Genomic DNA, 20,773 nt, shown 5'->3' with positions numbered 1-20,773 from the left:
CTGAAATTACATAGGAAGGATGGGTAAGAGAGATGTATGGACGAGCACAGTTACAATTAATGCTAAATATAAGGTGTCATATCTTTATCTAAAGCACAACCTGCATTGCCTTGCAAAGGAAAGTGAAGCAATTAGGCCCCAAGTAAGCAGAATATGTGTGGGAGGTGTTTGAAGGCAGTAGATTTAAAGCACTGTAATGGGGTTGGGGAGGGTTGCAGTGAGAGGCAATATTTCCTGATAGGTTAGTTTACTTCCTTTGGAAAATGTTTTGGAACTAGACCAGAAAAGTCAGGTAGACCTTAACCGAGACTTGGCTGGGCAAAGGTCAAAAGGAAGACCCAACCCTGCCCAATCATAGGCAGCCCCTTCAGTAAGTAATCCCCAGGAAAAACAAAACAACAACAAAGAATACATCAAAGTTCTGATATCTAATCAAAGGTCTGCTTGGATTTGCAGTAGCCTCAGCCAAATCCTAAAGCAGGCTTCCCTTTCTTCCTTTCTCTCGAGCCAATGCTAAGGTCAGAACGGAAAACCTGAGCTGAAACAGTAATGAACCTCATCTAGAGTGGAAACTGGAATTCACTTGTCAGCCCCAGCCAGGTGCAATTCCCCCTCCCTCCATGCTATGTTTAGTCTCCAGTCCTGGAGGGCTGGTTTGTCTCTGGGACAACGAAAGCAGCTTGTTTCCACAGTTCTTTTTGCCTTGTAGGTGAAGCTGTCAGCCAGAGGGTCGGGGTATATCAAAAGGGATTGAATCATCAGATTTTCTTTTAAAACCTCATATGGAAAATACTTGTGTTTGGAATGTTTAGCTGGGAGAGCAGGTGGCAGGGGGGGACAACGACACCATGCGTGCATAGGAAAAGTGTCTCTCTCAGCTTTTGCACAGCTCCATGCCCTCATTTTTCATATCAACACACAGACAACACTTTGTCTTGTAGAGTGAGAGATGGGGGCTAAACATTTCAACACAGCAAGATGAAAATCTCTGTTGCTTTCACTTGGATGTGGGAAACATCCACTTGCTTTTAAACATAAAACTAAACATACATTTGTGAACCCACCATTGCTTTCATGTGGGAGTCTTAGCTGAACAGAAAATCTTACATTGTGCAGCTACAATTGAATAGAACATCCCGGATTAAAGAGATTTGACTTAGCTCCACGTGAAATAGCAGAGCTGATGGCAGCCTCTGGTACAGGAGGAAAAAAAGTAGTTCAGTGAGTACTGACACTAACAAAGCAGCATCTCCTGTGTATTTGTATGTTGTGGTTGACTGACTGGGGTGTCTAACATGGCATAAACTTCAATTGAAGCTTTTCATACAGTTCAGGAACTTAGTAGTGTTTCAACTTTTATGGAATCTTTGAAGTCTAATTAGGCGTGAACCCTTAATGCAACTTTCCCTGTCAGGGGACTGTGATAGGGTCTATTTTTGCTATCAGGCTCTTTATTTTCACAAAACCTGTAGGGGTGTAATTATGCCTCTGCCACCTTTATTTGAAATCATCCAGAGGGTTCAGAAGCTAATAGAGATGGACAGACAAGCAGACAGATGGAGACGCCACTGCCCCATAAGCCCCGTTTCCACAGTAATGAACCTAAAGGGGCATATAGTGAAATTATATTTTTAAAAGAGATTTGAAAGGCAGAGGAGTAGATTCTGCAAAGTGCAATTTCAAATTTTAGGTGGATTTCATGACAGGAAGAGCTATCAAAGACATTCTGGAATGCTAAAACTTTCCCTTCCATTTTAAGAGAGAAAATCAGGGAAGAGCTACAGTGCTTCACCTCCTCCATGGATTATTTTTCTTCAATAACAGACTCTGAGCACAGGTGATCCCTCACAGGGAGGAGACAAAGAGCAGCTCCTCCAGCTCCGCTCCTGCAGTTGGTACATTTTGTGTATGTGAGCAATTAGGGCTAATCACATATGAAAAGCCCTGCAAATGCCTCTGAATGTTTATATATCACCACTGCCTTGCCTTTATCCCCATTTCCTTGCTCATCTCTTGTCTGCGCTGTCCTTGGGCTACAGCGGGGAAGGAGTGCTTTTTATCCTTTGTGTATGCACTGCAAACCTCAATGGGGCCTGCATCTTGATTAGGGCCCCTAGCAACTATCACATACACCACGCAAAATTAATCATTTAACATAACAGCCCCCAGTCTCTCAGCTGGGACACGTGTGAGGCTATTTATTCACACTCCCAGCCAGAGTCTTGGAGCAGCACAGTTTTATTCCCAGCTCTGACACCGTCCTGCTGGGCGGCCTTGGGCAAATCGCTCTGTCATCCTACTGCTTGTAAACAGGGCACCCACCTCCTGCTTTTTGGGCTTTCTGGGAGTCACTGAGCTGCTCTTTTGGTGGGTTGGCAGGGGGCCGGCTAGCAGCCAGCTGAGCCAAATGGCCACTGTTACAGTCTGCCTGCGTTGCTTCATTCCTGATGAATGCAGTCACCTTCAAAAAGAAAAGAAGAAAAAAGAGAAAAAAAAACACTTTTAAGTAGATTTTTGCCTTCTCATACCTCCACACTATGGGACAAGGGGGAATGGCTTTAAACTAAAAGAGGGGAGACTTAGGTCAGATGTTAGGAAGAAATTGTCTACTCAGAGGATGGTGAGGCGCTGGCACAGCTGCCCAGAGAGCTGTGGGTGCCTCATGCCTGGAGGTTCAAGGCCAGGTTAGATGGTGCCCTAGGCAGCTGTAGCTGGGGGATGGCAGCCCTGCCCAGGCACAGGGTGGGACTATGAGGTTCCCTAAACATAACCTAAGCTGTTTTGTGATTCTCCTGCAAGCCACAGCAGCAGCTCCAGCCTGGCTCTCCCCAGGCACAGTGGTCAGGGACAGCTGGTCACTATGCTGCGGGACCACCACCTCTGTCCCCCAGTGGTCAGAGCTGCAGGCAGGCAGGCCTGGGAGGGGGCCAGAATGAAGGGGACAGCCACGTCCCCAGTGAACCAGAGAAGTGTGAGGGGCCGGCACAGGGCGGTGCGGCTGCTCCACCTGTCGGGGCGGGCTCGGGCAGGCCAGGCGAGGCGGTGCCGGCCCTGCCCTTCTCTCCTTCCACAGCCTCCCGGCACTGTGGGTGCCGGCAGCATGGCAGACTCCCAGGTGTTCCTGCTGGACGAATCGCACATCAATGAGAAGGTGACAGATGCCCAGGCCTGCTTCTACTATAGCGAGGAGCAGCGTCGGGCCCTGGAGACGCTGGTGACCCGAGGCGAGGCCGCCTACAGGGAGACCCTGCGAAAGGAGCGTCTCCAGGACTTCCTCTCCAGCCAGGAGCTGCAGGCCCTGCGGGGCAGCTGGCGGGCCTATGATGACCCCCGGGAGAGCAGCAAGGTGGTGCGAGGCCCCGGCGGCAAGGCTGTCTCGTTGGCTTACTGGCCTGAGCTCTCAGACACGGAGGTACCACCACTGGACCTGGGCTGGACTGACAAGACCTTCTACCGGGGTATCAGCAGAGTGGCCCTCTTCACGCACCCTCGCAAGGAGGAGAACGTGCCCCACCTGAAGGAGGTGGTGCGGGAGATGATCCAGCAGGCGCAGAAGGTAGGGAGCGACCTCTGTGCTTTTGTGCCATGTCCACGTGTTGGTCACCCAGGCAGAGAAGCCGAGCTGGGGACATGCAAGGTGGCCGGGTGGCAGGAGCCCACCGCCACACCAAGCATTCTTCACTCTCCTGGTGGCCACCAGGCTGGGTTTTCCATGCAGTTCATCACCTGTCACACTGCAGTTTGCCAAAGCTGGTGTCTGGAATGGGTTCACCCCCCAGCCCTGCATCACGGTTTTGTAGCCATGGTTTGTTTTTCTCCTTCCACATCACAGTGTATTATCCAGAGGGCAGGCAAGTAGTGGTGCTGCTCCAGCCAACCTCCTGTACGTGCAGGTAACCCCAGTTAAACATAGGACAGTGGGTTGGATTGTTTTCTTTTCTGTGTTTGCAATCCAATATAGCTCTGACTGCAAGGCAGCCAGAGTCCAGACAATATGCAGCTGTTCCTTCTGTTTGTCTTGGACTGGAAAGGACTGTTAGTGGTGACAGTGCACCTCTGGCAAGAAAACAAGCCAGCCGTGACGCTCCGAAAGCATGCATGGAAGAGGTAGGGGATAGTGACAAGGTTTTTCTAGGTCTGGGTGAAATCTCCAGGGAAGATTGTCTGTGAAATTACTCCTTTCGTAGCTGATAACTCCCCTCTGGAGAGGGGACAGCAGCATAAGCCACCTCACTCCTCTTAGTTTTGCTGCTTCCTGTTTTTTCTGCTTTCTGATTCAGCACTCTCCCCCGCCACCACTCTCCAAGCGCACCCTCTGCATGCAGAGCCTTTGCAGAGGCTTGTTTAAAGCAAATCTGCTGGGAAGCACAGAAAATTTTCCAGAGAGACGTTTATCCAGAGGGTGTTCTCCACTCCCTCCTTGCAGCACTACATGCACACTCTGTCATCCTGTTTCACCACCGGTGCAATCCGTCACACAGGAGAACTAGAAGCTGTAAAATGCTTATGCTCTGACTTGCTGATGCACTTGCAAATGCCTCTACAAATTGTATAACTGGGAAACTTTTGCTCTTTTCAATAGCTGTGCCTGGCACTTACAGGTCATTAATTTCTTTGTAGATATTTTTCACCAGCTGGGTGAACTGTGCCCCTCCCAGCCCAAAGGTGGTTTCGTGTTTAACAGCCATTTTGGTGTTTAATGGTCTTTTTCTTAGATAAGTGCCTGTTGTGTTCCATCAAGCTGGCCTTGGAGAATAAAATCTCCAGGTAGGAGCTTTTCATTCAACAGATTAGAGTGGGGGTTTTGTTTGTTTGCTTTGGAGTTTTGCTTTGTTTTGGTTTTCGGGAGGGAGTGGCCCTAAAGAGATGCTAGTAATATTTGGCACATGTCTAGGGGTGGCTTATCATTAATGTTTTACATACATTAATTGAGCTACCTTGCCACAGTGATTTTGGCAAGTTAATGCTTGTCGATCTGTAAATACCCATGAAGAGCAAGGCATTACCTATAGGTGCTATGGATAAGTAGTGTTATTATCCATAGGGCAGAGAGAGGAATGGGGAAAAGAAAAACTCCTACAGGGGGCAGGCGCTCATGCTCTGACTTGCTGTGTTTGAGAACGCTCCTAAGTTATCTTGACAGATCATCTGCAGTGTCAGGGTTTCGGAAAGACTAACATCAACAGCGCAGTTGCCCCTCTCGCAGTTGGAGTCTTGAAAGAGCCATCTGGAAGGCAGTTCATCAGCTTTTCCTATGGGCTTAGTTTCCATATTTGTGGGTTAAGTCCATAGTCTTGCAAAGAAGCCTGAACTGACCTAGAGCTGCCAAACCAGCAGGCAACTGTTCCTTCATATTGCAATGCCAGCACTAATAATCAATGGTCTGTCCAGGGTGTGCTGCAATTTTTGCAGTCATTGGTCTCCTTGTGGATGGAGGGGGTGGAAAGAAAACACATTCTTACTTCTTCTGTCTATTTTTCATCAATTTCCTATGCTAATGTTTTTATTTCAAATGAATTTAATTTGACTTTCCTGCTGCTGAGTAACGACATCCAGACCAGAGTGTGTGAAGGGTTAAGAAAGCACAGCATGCCTCAGTTAATACCTGAAAACTTAAGTCATAATGTGTCTGAGTGTGAATTTGTTGAGGAGTGAAGTGGCAGAATTTCAGTGTATTTTTCAGAGGTAACATTCCTTGCCTCTTGCTGCATTCAGCTAGAAAGTAAGAACCAAGGTGAGAGCTGAAATCCAGTTCTTCTAACCTAACAGAAGTTGTTGAAGGACTTAAAATTAGCTTATAATATACCTCCTCCATAGTTCACCTGTATCCTGATACGTGTTAATGATGGACATGAACACGTCAGCTCTTATTCTAATAAAGAACAGCTTGTGTAAGCACTGCTGACAGAAGGAGCATGACAGAGCAGAGCTGTTGGTTATTGTTGGCCGTACAGACAGAGACTCAACAATAACAGAGGACATTTACTGTGGTATCACTTTCCCACATCCATTTTGCTCACGGGCATTTTCAAAGGAGAGAAGTGCCTGGTGAGAATTAACCCCCCTTCCACAAAGAGCTGCTGCAACTGGAGCTGCACCTTTTCCAAATGTCAACTGAAGAAAATAATACTGTTCGATGCAGTCTTCAGCTCCATTCACACATTACATGCTGTTTGCAGCACAGCTCAGCTCGTTGCTGTGACCCCAGCACCTGGGACGCTAGAATTTAGGCAGCCCTACTCCCAGCCTACCATCAGCATGAGAGATCTGACCTACCAAGCTGATGGTTCGTAGGGGTGGGGAGAGCAGCAGTTTCCTTCATTCATAGCCTTCAGAATGCTGCAGGGAATTACTCCTTCAGGAGGAAAAGTGAATTGATTCTTCTAATGGTATTAAAGACACAGAAAGGGAGAGGAAGACAAAACATGTAAGGGTCAGCATAAAAGTTGCCCACAGTCATCTTGTTTTTGTTGTTACTCATCCTATGAATGTTCAGGCTTGTCTGTCATGTTAGTGCAACCTTTTGCTTTCTTGCTTTTATATAAGATCTGTGTCTGGAAAGAGGGATTCATTTCATACTAGAAAAAATGTACATGTGAAGAGAGCAAATGATCATTTTGCCTCCAAATCTTGAATGTGTGCCCCCATCTCTTCCTTACAATTATGTTTATGTTTGAGCTCTATGCAACATTCTTTGTGAAGCCAGCCCCAAGAGCTGAGTTCTTTTTGTCTGCTTTGTGCACTATAGCTGAGGGGTCATGCTCTGATTCCTCTGCACATTCATTCTTCCATTACTCACCTTCTGAGAAGTGTTATGGCTGATTTTTTCACTCTTCTTTTTTAGACTTTTATCAGTGTCTCTCTTTGTTTAAGTGGATCCTAATGGAGGCAAAGAGAGTTTCACAATGCTGGATTAAAAATGGTATTTGGCTTCGGCATTCTCCAGGCTGCTGAAGCAGCCACCTTCAAGACAGTTATTGCGTTCTTTCTAAGTGCAGCAGGAGCCATGCCAGGAAGTTACAAGGTTATTGGAAGCACTTGGGCACATACATCCCCGTACTTCTGTCTGAGTGCTCTTTCACATCCTGGTGTCAGTCCTCTCCTTTATTTTGTATCATTGAAATGGGCTTCCCTTTCAGTTCCTAGTATTTTATTTAGTTGCTTTTCTGCTGTCTTCTTGTTTCTAGATTATTGCAGTGGTCATGGATGTATTTACAGACCAGGACATCTTCCGAGATATTGTTAATGCAGCATATAAGCGCTGGATCCCAGTCTACATAATCCTAGATGAGGATGGTGTGAAGCTCTTCCTGGAAATGTGCAGATGCCTTGACCTCAGTGACTTGCAAATTCGGGTAAGATATTCAAGTCTGAATCATTATATTTTTTTGCAGTTAAGTGGCCTTCCTGAATTGTAATGAACTTTGTAACTCACTTGGAGAGATGATCTGCCTTTCACCTGAAGCAGAAATCTGTAGAGGTTTTTTGGCTCTTTTGACCTGTATATTTCTTTTAGGAAGAAATTAGCTTGAGGAAATTCCTGTAGGTCTTCCATGAAAGTCCCAGATTTTTATAGTAGTTATTTGAGTAACTGGGCTCCAAGCAAACAATAACATTACACATATACATACTTTGTGAAATCAAAACTTTTCTATATATCAGTGCTTATCTGGGCCTGAAAAAGCTTATAGTCCTGCTTTTCCTGAGAACATCTGGGACTGGGGAGCACAGTTTCTCTCCAGTTCTATATTGGAGTATGTCTTCACATAGCACATGCACCACAGCAGAGTAGTCAGACTTGCTTGGCTGGCAGAAGCGACTTCAGTAGAATCCCTTTGCACTGCGTTCAAACTGAAATTCTTTGTATGGTTGTAGCTGCTATTGTGTTGCTTACTGTTTTAGTCACTATCACTACTACAGATTTGTTCCCAATACTGGGAAAGTCACTAGGTTGGAAACAACCCACAGGGTGCAAGACTCAGCAATCTTGTGATCCAACTGCTTTGCAGAGCAGTTTTGTTTGTTTTTTATTAAAAATAAATAAATAATAATAATAAAAGGTCCCATTTTGCCTGGAGGAGGGGCAGATCTTCCACGAACGCTCAACAGTTAAAAACAAACAAACAAAAAGCTCTGAAGGTTAAAGAGGCTTATATTAACCATTCCAGCAGTACCATCTGAAATGTGGGTGAAAACGAATTACAGATTTCTGAACAATGCTCCTATGAACTACCACTCTGCTCGCGGTTTCTGGACTTCTTCATCAGACAAGACATCCAGCTCTGAGCAGCTTTCTTATCTTTCTCCAAAATAGAGATGGAAGTTTCTTTCCTCTGGTGTCTTTGAAAGCAAGACATGGACGTTGTTGTAACAGACCTCTTTCAAGCTTCAGAGGTATTCTGTGGCCTGGGCTGAAGTCGCTTTGGTAGAAAGCTATACAAGTAGAGCAGTAGTTCCATTTGCTCTGGTACCTGTTTTCCAGTACTTTTCTCACCATGTCATTGAGTGCAAGAATGATGACTTCAATACTGCGTACTTTAAACCTTGGATTGAGTGCTGTGGCATTATAGAAATACTTGCAGTGCTGTTGGACAGGCACGTTCCTTCTTGGCTGCCTTCTCCATCTTTAAAAAGTAGGCAGATTCTTCCTGCTTTTCTTCTTACCTCTTTCTCTGTAGGTATCTGCACGCACTTCACACTCCAGTTATCACAAAGACACACTGCAGCAGTGATTAGGTCCTGCAGCAGTGTTGTTGCATCGCAAAGTCACCCTTTCCAAAGAGAAAGAGTTTGAACTGATGCCGTCAAAAGCACTAGAAAACTCTTAAGTCTCTTCTGTGCTTCTCTTCTTGCGCAGCAGCACTTGCTGTGTTTTTCTTTAGACTCATCCTGAGCTGAAGGAATTCCACCGAGGAAGAACCTTTTAACATCCTTCTTTAACCAAGTTCCTCACTCTTCTGCAAATTTCCAACCCACAGACTGTTGCCCTTTAACTTGATTTTGTTTTCCCAGCTATGTCATCCTGTATCATAAATTCCCATCTTAGGGATGTTATATTTCTTTTCCAGTACAGCTAAGGAGGCTTTAGTTAATTTTGTTAAGGTCAGTGCAGTTTGTTCCTTTCTGTGGTGCTATGGAAAGACTGGGAAGAGTCTTCCTGTAAGGAAAAGCAGGTCACTTGTTTCTCAAGGATAATAGCCTCTTACCATCCTGCCCAAGTTCCTATTGTCAGTGTGACTATAAGGGTCAAGAAGGCGGGGAGCAGCTTGTTGGTCATGCTTTCCTGCAAGGCTTTATTGGATGTATCAGTGCTGCTGTTTGGGTGAGAAATCATCATAGTTTGATGCCAGTCTTTGGATAACCAAGGAGTCTCAAGCAAGATGTAGTCACTCCCTTGAGGACTTACCCCACCTCACTGAGCTAATGTGTCTGGGCTTGGTTTGCATTTTTAGCACCGGCTTTTCTGTGGAAAGTTGCAGCAATGTGGGAGATAACTATAAGGTTTAGTGTCAGATTCTCATGTGAGAGAAAAAGAGTTGACACATTACTATGGGTTGGCATTGCTGCAGCTTCAGGGTGCTTATTCTGTCTTCTGTCATCACCAGATGTTCAGGCTGCTGTGATTCTTGTCCTTTTGTTTCCATAGGTCTCTTCATCCAATGCAGAGTGAACAGTTAATGGTCCCAGTTCAGGGAGGCTTACTGCTAACACTGGATTTCGCCCTTTGTCTACATATAGTGCTAGGCATTTTCACAAAATTCCTGGCTATTTTTTTGAAGATGGCAAGGTATCACCATCCTCCCACAGTCTCACAGCAGGGAAAATGGTGTAGGAAGACTGTATCTCACTCCACAAAGACTCTTCACTGAGTTCACATTTGAAATGAGAAAATCTCATGTTTTGCATGAAGGCCAGAGATCATTAAAAATGCATTTAACTTCAATCATCTGCACATTCATCCTGAGATGTTAATGTGAGCATGTCTCGTCTGTATGAGTCATGTGGCTTCTTGAGCCTGCAGGACGTGGTTTGCCAGACTTTTGTTATGTTTGACATAAGGGTGTTCTTCTGAGATCAGAATGAATCAAAGTTCTCATAGATACAAAATGCATAGCCCCACAAAACGTCCTCTTCTTGTTGACCTGAGGGTGAGGGTTGTCACCAGTTTTTAGAGGTGTTTTCTCCCCTGCTCTTCTGCTAGTCAAGTCTTCAATGAGAGACACTTTTGCTTAAAGACACGGAGTTCACCTAGAGCTCTAAGGAAATGCAGGGAATGTGGTATCAGCAGGAAGTTCACTTTCATATTAATTTTTACATTCATTTTCCTAGCAAGCAAGGATTTCCTTTCCTCTCTCTAGGTAGTCCTAAAGGTTTCTGCCTAAAGCATTTCTTTCAATTTTGTTTCAGTTTTTCGTGTCTTACCTTCCAGATTTCCTCATCCAATTCTAACTCAGCAGAGAAGCTGAATGTGATGTGATGCAGTGCTGTTTTGTTTTAATTATCTGCTAGAAAATTCTACTAGGCTGCTTGTGACCTTTCAAGAACGGTGGTTTACAAGCGTTTCGTTTTGGAAGCACACAAACAACAACAACAAAAACCCCAAAGCAGTCAGTAAAAGGGACCATTGAGCTGTTGTCACAAAACATCTACTGCTATGGTCTGTTGCCTGTCCTTTATCTGATTTAAACTTTCATGCCATTTCATCCCAATGGAAACTCTTTTTTCTGCTTCCTTTGAAGCATTTCTATCAGTTGTTAGAAGGTCTAAGAGCAGAGGGACATAAAGGACTCCCTGGTGAAAATACTTGCAGTACCCACCTTTAGAGTCCATCTCACGTACTTCATGTTATTCAACCCTGTGCTTGTGGGCACTCCTGCTTGGGTCTGTTAGTGGTCAACTAAGTGTCAGTAACAACATTCTACTGACTCTCTCAGTTGAGTCTAATTTAACGTTCTGTGGATGCAGCACAAGGTTTAAAAGTGTGTCACAACAAATCAAGAAAGACTGATTCCTCTACAGTGTGTATTAATTCGGCTGGAGTGTTACCAGTCTGTATTAAGTTGCTGCCAGTGAGTTGTTAGTCACTGCTTGCAATGAGGAGTGGTGTAAGTCTGTGTAAAGGAAATGTGGAAACCTAACATGGACTGCAGCCTACGTGAGGCAGGATGTAACCAAACTTAAGCAAGCTGCTACAAGAATACAGGTTTGGAAAAGTCTCTTCTTCCTGGAAACTAGCTGGTCCTTTACCCCAAATACTTGTTCATACAATAACATTAGTGCCCAAAGAAAATGGCTGAAATCTTACCTCATTTATATATGTCTTTCCACTTCTGTTGTTGTGTAATCTTCAGTGCATGAACCCAGGGCTGTTCTTTCTCTATGGAGCTTGATATATTAGTCTTCAAGTGCTCCAAGATCCTTCAAAGTAGGAAACATTATACAAATAACCTATTAAGTGACTCGGTGTTTATATGACTTTGTGCTTGTTTTCTGCATTTCAAGATGCATTTATACACTCCTGTGCCTACTTTGTTCAAGGAGGCTTATGTGTTCAGCTGTTTGGTTCTATCCCCTCCGTGCCTTTCTCAGTGTTAAGCATAGCCCAGTTACTGCAGAAAATCAAAATGTGCTTTCGCTCTTTCTGAAGAAGGTGATATAACGTACAAACACAATAAAATCCACACTTGTTACATGCTAAGAAACATTCTGCTTACACAGGCTGATGCTCCTCAATTCAGAAAGGAACATGACATTTCAGAGCTGTCGGCTGATTTGAAGGACAGATGTCCTCATTGACACCTGTAGTCGAGATTATTTGGCAAATTCCAAATCCAGCTTTATTCAGCAAGGAAAAAAGGCAATTATCTTAGGCGGCCAACCAGTCGTCTACAAATGTTATTCTAAATACTGGAAAGGGCAGCCTTTCTCCTGTGCTCTACCCAACCTGCATTCAGCATCCCACACGAATGACTCACTGCTAGCTAGGCCTTGGGCAAGTCACTTCATCTTTTTTGTCTCTCAGGTTTCTCATCTTTAAAACAGGGCGATAATACTGTCATTGGCGTTGGGAGGATTAATTAGCTAATGCCCACACAGGACTGCAGACAGATCAAGCAATAGATGAATGCCAAATAGTAGTATCATCAGTTACTGTTAGTCAGAATTTGTGCTGCCACCGCTGTATTTTACTGAAGAAAATAGGAACAGATTCAAAAGGTAAGAGTTACATTCAGAAAACTGTTTTTTGACAGAAATCCACATTCTTATAATCACTCGTTCCTGCATGCTGATTTCTATGGCCTATCGATATTGAAGCTGTCAATTAGGTTTATAATAATAGTACTTAGCTCTTTGTGGGATGTGAGGCTGTGCTAGTGTTAGCCAAATCCTCGTGATTCTCCTGTTCTGCAGATGGGGGAAGAATGAGGCAAAGGTGAATTGGCTTTCACAGAACATAACAGGGAATACTGCCAGAACTGTGATTACACGTGAGACTGTCTGACTCCTAACGCTCTATTTATTACTCCAGATCACAATACCTGTTAGCTTTTCATTGTTAAAGAATTCTTAAGAGAAACAGATGGTTTGAAGAAAATGGTCAAAATTTGCACGTCAGAGTGACAAGATAATTTGCTCCAAACTTTGTTGGCAGTGAGTGCTTCGGAGCATTGTTTGTTTTATTTTTTAATGTTAGGCAATATGTATGTACGCCCGTCTGGCAATTCATCCTTGAGCAGCCAGGACCCGTGGAGTTCAGCACTGGTCTGAGCAGAATAACTCACATTCTAACATGCAAATATGCTTCTATATTATGTGCATGCATAAAAATCTGCTGTAGAAAATCAGGTAACCTGAAATTGGATTTTCATCTCTGTCTCTCGTACTGCTTTGTGTTAGTATTTGTAGGTTTGGTGCCTAAAAGGGTGTGAGACAGGAGGTTTGAGGAGAGAGAATACCTTCTTCCAACTACTTCAGTACATTTCATGAAGTTTTGCTTTCTCTATCTGCAGAAATACTTCTTTGCTGATCTGTTTGGGGTATCAGCGGAGACACTGATCCCACACCTTTTATTCACAATAAAATTCTGTGTTTTTCACTCTCCGTTGAACTGAGATGAATGTAGGTAGACATTGGAACTGGTGTTCTTAACAAAATGATGTCAGGGTTCCTGTGTTGTAACAGGCAGAGAAACATCTATGTATGTTTTGAATGGTACAACTGTTTCCTCACCCCTTCTGTAATAATTAAACTTCCTACTCCTGTAATTTGTCTGGTTTTATCAAACTATATGTTGTTGGGATCAGAACACAAGCCTAAAATAACCTAATTTAAGCCTCACACAATACTTTCTGAGTCTTTTTGACTGCACAGGCATTGCAGACTTTCTTGGTTTTGTGGTTCTGCTGACACTGTCTGGAAAAGAGCTCACCAGAGCTATGGAATAGGAATTGGGATTCGGAGAGTACAGATGTGACTCAGAGCTTCATTCCCCTGAACTGGGTTGGGCCTTCTGATCTACAGCACATGACTAGAGATGGCAGATCATTTCACTTGGAAAGCATTGTCTTGTCAGTAGGCTAAGATGAATAGCTGAAGACAGCAGACAGAGTTACAAAGATGCTGACTTATTGGACAGGGCTATAAACTGATGCATAGGAGTGACTTGTACTGAAAGATGGTAACAACAGAGTTTTCAACACTCCACTTTCCTTTCTGCAGCCCTTCTGATTTTTGGTGTCTAATGATGAGCTGTAGTCCCAGAAGTTGTGAGATAATGTGAGTGATGTGTTAAGACAGATGAGTTGGCAGTTATCTAATTCTCTGCCCTATTTATTATGAAATTTTGTTGTTTTTTTTTTACTTCCTGGTTAGAACATCCGCATCCGCTCTGTGACAGGAGTTGGGTTCTACATGCAAGCAGGAAAGATCAGAGGTACATTGGCATCTCGATTCCTGATGGTAGATGGTGAAAAGGTGGCCACTGGATCATACAGGTGGGTTGCTCTTGCATAAGGCAGAGCTACATTCTTCTTATGTAAAGAATGGCTTGTGAGTCTTGTTCTCATGTCATTCATTTTCTTATCCTCCTCTCTGTAATCTGTTTGGCATCTGTGGAAATTGGAGTAAGATAAGAGAGAAGGTAGTGTAGAGTACAAACTGCTCCCAGAAGAACAGAACAAGTCCCTGCCAGTGGGCTGTTCAATTGTGCTAGAGATGGTGACACGCTGCATTGGCTGCTGTAGTCAGTTCTTTTCAGAGAGGTTTACAATCTGGAGACTCTTCCAGTTGCTTTTTTAAAAGGATATTCTGTTCTTCAGAGTTTCCAGGTATTTTCTTCCAGATCTTGTCTACGTGCCTTATGAAGAACAATAATACATGACTTCACCGATCTATCGTGACCCATATTGGCAAATAGCACAATGCTGTGTATTCTCTCAGTGTTTCAGATATTGTTGGGTGGGCTGGGTCAAATATGCACTCAAAAATCTTACGGTTCTGTTTCCTACTCTTAGCTTCACATGGAGTTCATCCCATATTGACAGAAACATCCTACTAGTCTTGACAGGACAGCATGTGGAGATGTTTGACATTGAGTTTCGTGAGCTCTACGCTATCTCGGAGGAAGTTAATTTCTACAAGGAATTGGGTATTGCTAATCCAAACCTTCATGGAATTGGGAAATCAGGCTTTCATTCCTCCACTGTGGCTCGGAAGAACATTAATCCCAAGTATGGCTTAGTGGCAGGGGCGACCCGTGGTGATATGTTGCTCTGGGCTTCGCGACACAGGCAGGATAATCAGGATAATATGGAAAGGGAAGAAACAAGTGAGTCTAAGAGACGATTAAATCAGTTTCTGAATGACTTGATCACATTAGAGCAAGAACTCCCAGAGATTGAACCACCTCTGGAGAACTTCAACAGGCTGAATCGGAGCCCTCAGAAACTATTCTCCCGATTACACATGGACCTGAAAAATAAATCCAAGTCCAGAGAGTCCATTCGTGATGTGAAGAAAGAAGATGCACAGGCCAACTCAAAGCAAGGAAAGCGGTTTGCCAGTGGGATTTTTAGTCGCAAGGCCAAACGGTCTCCAGGTTCAAGCATTGAAGCAAATTCTTTTGCCAGTGAAGGACACTCAGGGGAAGACCTTGGGAATATGAAACTGGAATATGAGCGGCTCAGCATGGGCCATGCCAGTGTTCGGAGCGCTGAAGACATCTCAGGTAAAACCTCTCCTATTAGCACATTCTGCTTCTATGATTTTAGGCTTTCTCTGAGTTTGGTTGATTGGTGCAAATGTATTCAACACAGACACCTGAGTAGATCCTGTAATTTCCTCTGCACTAAACAGCATCAAACAAGGGTAGAAGTTGCATCAAACTAAGCATAATTCCAAAGGCAATTTAATGACACTCTTACTGTAAGACTGCTACGTCTCGTGTGTGTGCTTTCTGATGCTTCCCACTAAGCAGATGTGGGATAGAAAGATGAGTGTCTCCTTGTGAAAAACAGGTTGTGTGTACAGTTCTTTAAGTGCAGTGTCCTGATAAGCACCAACAGTGTGCTTAGTGTTGTAGTGATTAGCAGCGTGCAGATAGATTTCCAGTGTAACCCCTCCTTTCATCCTTTGGCTTTTGTCGACTGTGTTTACTGTGCCAGGGTTACTGGTGGAGAAGGAAGGAAACAAGTTTCTGTTGAGGCAAGAGAGAAAGGAATGGAGGAGGTGGAAGTTTTTCAAACCTGCTCCTTTGTATCCCTCTGAAATGGAAATGAGGGTCATGAAAATAGCTATGGAGAAGCACGAGATCTGAACCTTCCCTTCTTTGCTAAGGAGTTGTTGATATATTCACTGAGCTCTTCCAGGGCTTCATTTGGTTGAAAGAAACCACAATGATAACAATTTCTCCTAATTCATGTTCATTGCTAACATCTCAACGTTTCAGATGCTTTGTCAGTTTGAAGTAAAACTAAGGACTACTCATCCTGGTTGTCTTTCTCATTACATCTTGCACTAGCAGGTTCCAGGTTGTGATTGATTACATTCTTAGAAGTATTTCCGGCTAAATGAAGGACAGACTCAAAAATGCCAACTGAACACAAGAGACAAGAACTATAAGAAGGCATAAGTTGATTATTTGAGACTGCAGTAGACCCATTTTAGGATGTGTTTGGCATTTAGGGAGGCAGAAGTAAACCCTGGTCTTTACTCTCTCATCCCATCACTTTATTTTCTGAGCAGACAGCATGTGCTGCTGGGTCCTATTCCTCAGGGCCAGGAAGAAGAAAATTCCTAGACCTATAGCCAAATGTATGGGCATTTCTTTTCAGAGGATTGGACCTGAGGACTTGCACTACCCTCTAGTGACAGAAATGGAGAATTGTGTAAGTTCTGATTTGTCAGCACTTCATAATATCAGATATTCCCCACGTTTGTTGTTGTCAGCTGCTTTGAAGCAGACAGCCTTCCTTTCCCACTGTGTCAAGGCAAAATTGGGTCCAGATTAAGGCAAGAAAGAGACTGATTTCTCTAGTTGGACACTGGGGTGCTGAGCCTTTCTGTGCATTGCACAGGTCAGGGCAGCAGGGATGTCTCCTTTTAACACAGTGGATCTATGCCAGCTGGTCTGGACCATTTCCATAAGGACACTATCATTCTATTTTATTCAGGTTTTATTAATGGTCACTGCTACTTCCTGAGAGCTGGCACCTCTTGTAACAAAAAAGAACACAAAACACTGAACCTGGGAGACCTAGGATGGTTCCAGGCCAGCCACTTTGAAAGTACAGGGAAGCAGCAGAGGTTCCATTCTCCAACCTTCCTGCTGTGTTCTTCCTGACAGGTCTTTCCAAGAAGTCAATGCAAATGTTTCCTGCTTTGCTTTATGCTAAATGAGATTGCCTGTTCCAGTGGCAGTGGGAGACTCCACAGCTTTTGAAGTATGGTGCAAGTAGGCTTAGGTCATCCCATGTAAAAGGCTGAGGGAAGATCCCTGTGTGTTACGTTTGACTCACTGCTTGTGAAAGAAAGCTTCACTAGCCTGGTGGTTCCAAAGTGAATGGAGATGGTGAGGGCACATTAGAGAGATGAGACTCATGAGAAAGGAAAAATTGAAAGGATCCTGCAGCTACTTGATCAGCAGCACGTGCTTCATTAGGATGTAATAAAAGCATCCCGAACGTGGATATAGAATAAAGCTCCATCTTAAAGATAAAAACAGGAGACCTTTTGTTCGAAGGAAACTGTATGACCTGTAATGTTTTAAAACTTTAAGCTGTCCTTGAGCAGGCCTAGTCAAAAGGGATGCTGCAACACCCTGAGTGACAGAAGGGAGGTATGAAGTGGAAATGAAGGAGGGAGATGGTGCTAGATCTGCAGTCAGGTTAGGATGCAATTATTCAGAGCTTCACAGTTTGAAATGGTCGCCCTTACCTTTGGAGAAGATTAAACAACACACTTAAGCCCTTTAGGCCTGTCTGTGCACATATCCTCCAAAGGCACCATTAATTCTGTAACTCGGTAGTACCACAGAGACACATCACACCTTGCAAATGCACTGAAAGATCAGATCTACACCCCTAGCAGCTTGCAGAGTAATTGAAAGACACTATTCAAGCAGACTAAATGTCCAGTTCAGTCTTATAAGAGCAAATGCTGTTGAAAAGAATACAAGCTGGGATGGGACGAAACTGTATTCTGTAAAAGTCTCTGAAAATCTGACAGGGTGTTTACATGCTAGAAAATGATAACTACAAGTTAGAATGGGGAGCCTGGAAAATACAAGGGCAAAACTACAGTGCGCGGAGATTGTGTTTTGTCTCACAAGGTTTGCTTAAACCACACCATCAAATCAACACAACTCTTGGATCTCACTACTGCCTGCTTCGGAGCACAACTGCAGCTCTGAACCTGACCAGAATGTTGTTAATTTTATGCTGCTGCTGGGCAGGCTGTGATCAGCAAAAACACTGAGGTCTGCGTGCAGTTTCTGGGAAATACTGCAAGGGCTTAAAAGTTGCGTGTCTTTGGAAGGCACTGGCTTTATGTTTTGTTTTCTCCCCTGCAAGCAGCAATCTAGGTGGGCAGAAATAGCTGTTTAGTTGTCACAAGTGCTTTTCAGCCCAAGTGGGATCACAGACTGGTGGTAACTGGTCATTTTAGCTCCTGTTGTAAAGAGAAAGAGGGAAATGACGTTGGGTGCACACACAAGGACTGTGTTTGCTCCAACTGTAGCAGGATCTGTAGAAAAAAAGCCAGAAGACAAGAGTAGGAAGAGTGAGAAGAATAAAGGAGCTGGGAGCTGAGTCTGAGCTGAGAAGGAGCCTTGATGCTTCTGAAGGTAAACATGAAGGTCTTGAACGTGATACAGACGAAGAGGGGAATGGGGGTGGCATGGAGATAGGGGCAGTGGTAAGATTAGTGGGAATATACAGAATGGGTCTATGGGGTACAGCAGTTAGAATGAAGTGCCATGAGAAGTTGTGGGGAGGAGGCTGTAGCATTTAGAACGACCACAAAAGGGAGAACAGGCTGCAGTGCAGTGCAGTGCTGCCTGCTGCCTGGATATGCAGAAATTGCAGTGCGGAAGGGGAGATGGAGCTCTTCCCTTTTCCATCACCTACAGGTAAGGATAATGTTAGTCAAATACTCACAAGCAAAAAAGCGACATGGGTGTCTGGACAACATGAACTTAGAGATCTTTTCCAACCTTAATGATTTCATGACTCGATGAAAATAATCCACTTGAAGCCCAGTTCAAGGGCAGTGTTTGGACTGAATTTTCCCTCATTTCAGCAAGGTTGAGACTTCTCAGTAACATCAGGCAGTTTTCCTGTACTGATCACTGCCTCCAACTGCATGAGATGTACCACCCCCTTCCTTCAGTAGAATCATTTCAGCGGGGTCTGCCCTTGTTCAAAGTGACTGCAAACCATGCAGCTGCCCCCCCTCAGTACCTACAGCCTCGGGATATATGTGATATACATTATGTGAGCCTAGCTGAGCCCCGAGTACAGCAGAGCTCACTTACTTGCAAAAGCTTATGCAAACACACTTAAGTACGGTGCTTGAAAAACGTTTGCTGGGGCATCCAGGTCAGAATCTGGCTGCAATAAAGTGCAAGTGTTAAAAAGTACAGACATTTGGTGAAGAAGGAAATCTACAGTGTGAGCAATGGAATAAACCCTCAGAAGATAACAATTTGGGCTGCATTATATGCTGCTTAACTGCGGGACCCCGAGGTCTCTGGATTTCTCTTGCAAAGGAAATGGTGGAAATACCACCACTTGAGATGTTTAATGCTGAACATGGGAAAAGCTCAGTGAGAATGTGTGTTGTGATCTGATGGGTGAGATGACCTGACCTTTCTTTTTTGTTTTCATCCCTTGCTGCTCGGAAAGCCTTCCACTCAAGTCATGGCCAAACTGCTTTTCAGCACCATCTGGGATCTGAGAATTCCACTGACACTAGCCTGGGTACAGGCCAAAGCCTGGAATTACTTCTCCTGTGGCTTTCTCCACAGTATACTCTGTATTTGCTATTATTTCAGTGTCTCTTCATTTCAAAGAATGAGGAAATAAAACCCCAAGAGAATGCAGAGTGATGTAGGTCTAACACAAGGCATATCATAAATAGCGAGGATTAAAGCTTGAGTCTAAACTTTATCTGGATCTTATTTGCTTAATTGTAACATCTTTTTAACTTCTTTTCATTCCAGGTAACGTGGGTCCAAACTCCACCACGAGTGATAAAAGCAAACAACCTACCTGTGTTTTATCTTGATTGTCTGGGAAACTGAAGACTGAACAAGCTGGTTTAGTAACATGTTAATCGATTTGTCCTTACACGGTGGTCTGTCAAGCCACTGTGTGGTCCTGGATGCAGCCGGCATAACCAGTTAAATCATATTTACTGTGTGAAACATAGACTTTGGATGGCTGGTCCCTTAAACGAGGGCTAATGATGAATGTATTATTCCATATGTGTGTGTGCATATAGATTTTGTACATAAAAACAACTGTGATGACTGGGTCTCAGAGCTTGCTCTGTGTCCGGGTAAATGCAGGAGATTTTCTGACTTAACTTGTGCTGCTACTTCAGTCTGTTTAGGTACAGACTCAGAATCAGTGTGTTGCATTGTTTACTCTACTGCATTGCAGAAATGTATTGGTCTGACCGGCTGGAAGTCAAAGTCCAATCAGTGGCAAATCCTGGGCGAAGCAGTGATGTTTACAGACAGCATAGCAATGCTTTGTCCTTGAGGAGTCTTCCTGGAGATTCCTGTTGTCACTTATCCACACAGAAACTAGTGGTCAGGGGAGAAGGGTTTAGCTAGAAGAGGCCAGTGGATCTTAACATCTTAACTGCTTTCTTCACGTCTTAAATACAGTAGTCAAACAAAGCGATTCGGCAATGATCTGTTAAAGAGAAGCACTGGAGGATGAGGGGGGTGTTTAACCTGCAGCTGAGACTGGGTCAGAGAAATGCTTTACACGGCAGAGTGGGCAGATCTGGGAGCAGGCACACAGCCTTCGATGGCTGCTATAAAATCCTGTTTGTTGCTAAGTGAGCGGTACTTTACCCTTCATGGAGACTGTATGATTAAGGAGCACATCTCTGTGGCTGAAAAGAAGCAAGGCAGGCAGACAAGCTTTTCAAATGCTCCTTTTTTTTTCTTTCTTTTTTATTTTATTTTTTTTTTTCCCTCAGGTTAACATTTCCAAGCTCTAAAAAAAAAAAAAAAGCCTAAACCGTGGGCTTTGATCCATAAGAG

The 20,773-nt window shown here is 44.0% G+C and overlaps 1 protein-coding gene across 1 annotated transcript; it reads left to right on the top strand.

The window, feature by feature from the left end:
* The first annotated feature begins 3,082 nt into the window (after positions 1 to 3,082).
* FAM83F (family with sequence similarity 83 member F) lies at positions 3,083 to 19,821 on the top strand. Its single transcript, XM_072359079.1, has 5 exons — positions 3,083 to 3,556; positions 7,188 to 7,355; positions 13,873 to 13,994; positions 14,514 to 15,226; positions 19,718 to 19,821. Exons 1-5 carry the CDS (start codon positions 3,101 to 3,103, stop codon positions 19,780 to 19,782), a joined length of 1,524 nt encoding a protein of 507 aa, XP_072215180.1. The 5' UTR covers positions 3,083 to 3,100; the 3' UTR covers positions 19,783 to 19,821.
* The last annotated feature ends 952 nt before the right edge of the window (positions 19,822 to 20,773 follow it).

Source organism: Excalfactoria chinensis, chromosome 1, assembly GCF_039878825.1.
Source record: "Excalfactoria chinensis isolate bCotChi1 chromosome 1, bCotChi1.hap2, whole genome shotgun sequence".
NCBI lineage: Eukaryota > Metazoa > Chordata > Aves > Galliformes > Phasianidae > Excalfactoria > Excalfactoria chinensis.
Note: the sequence above shows the minus strand (reverse complement) of the source record. Positions and strands in the feature narration are given on the sequence as shown.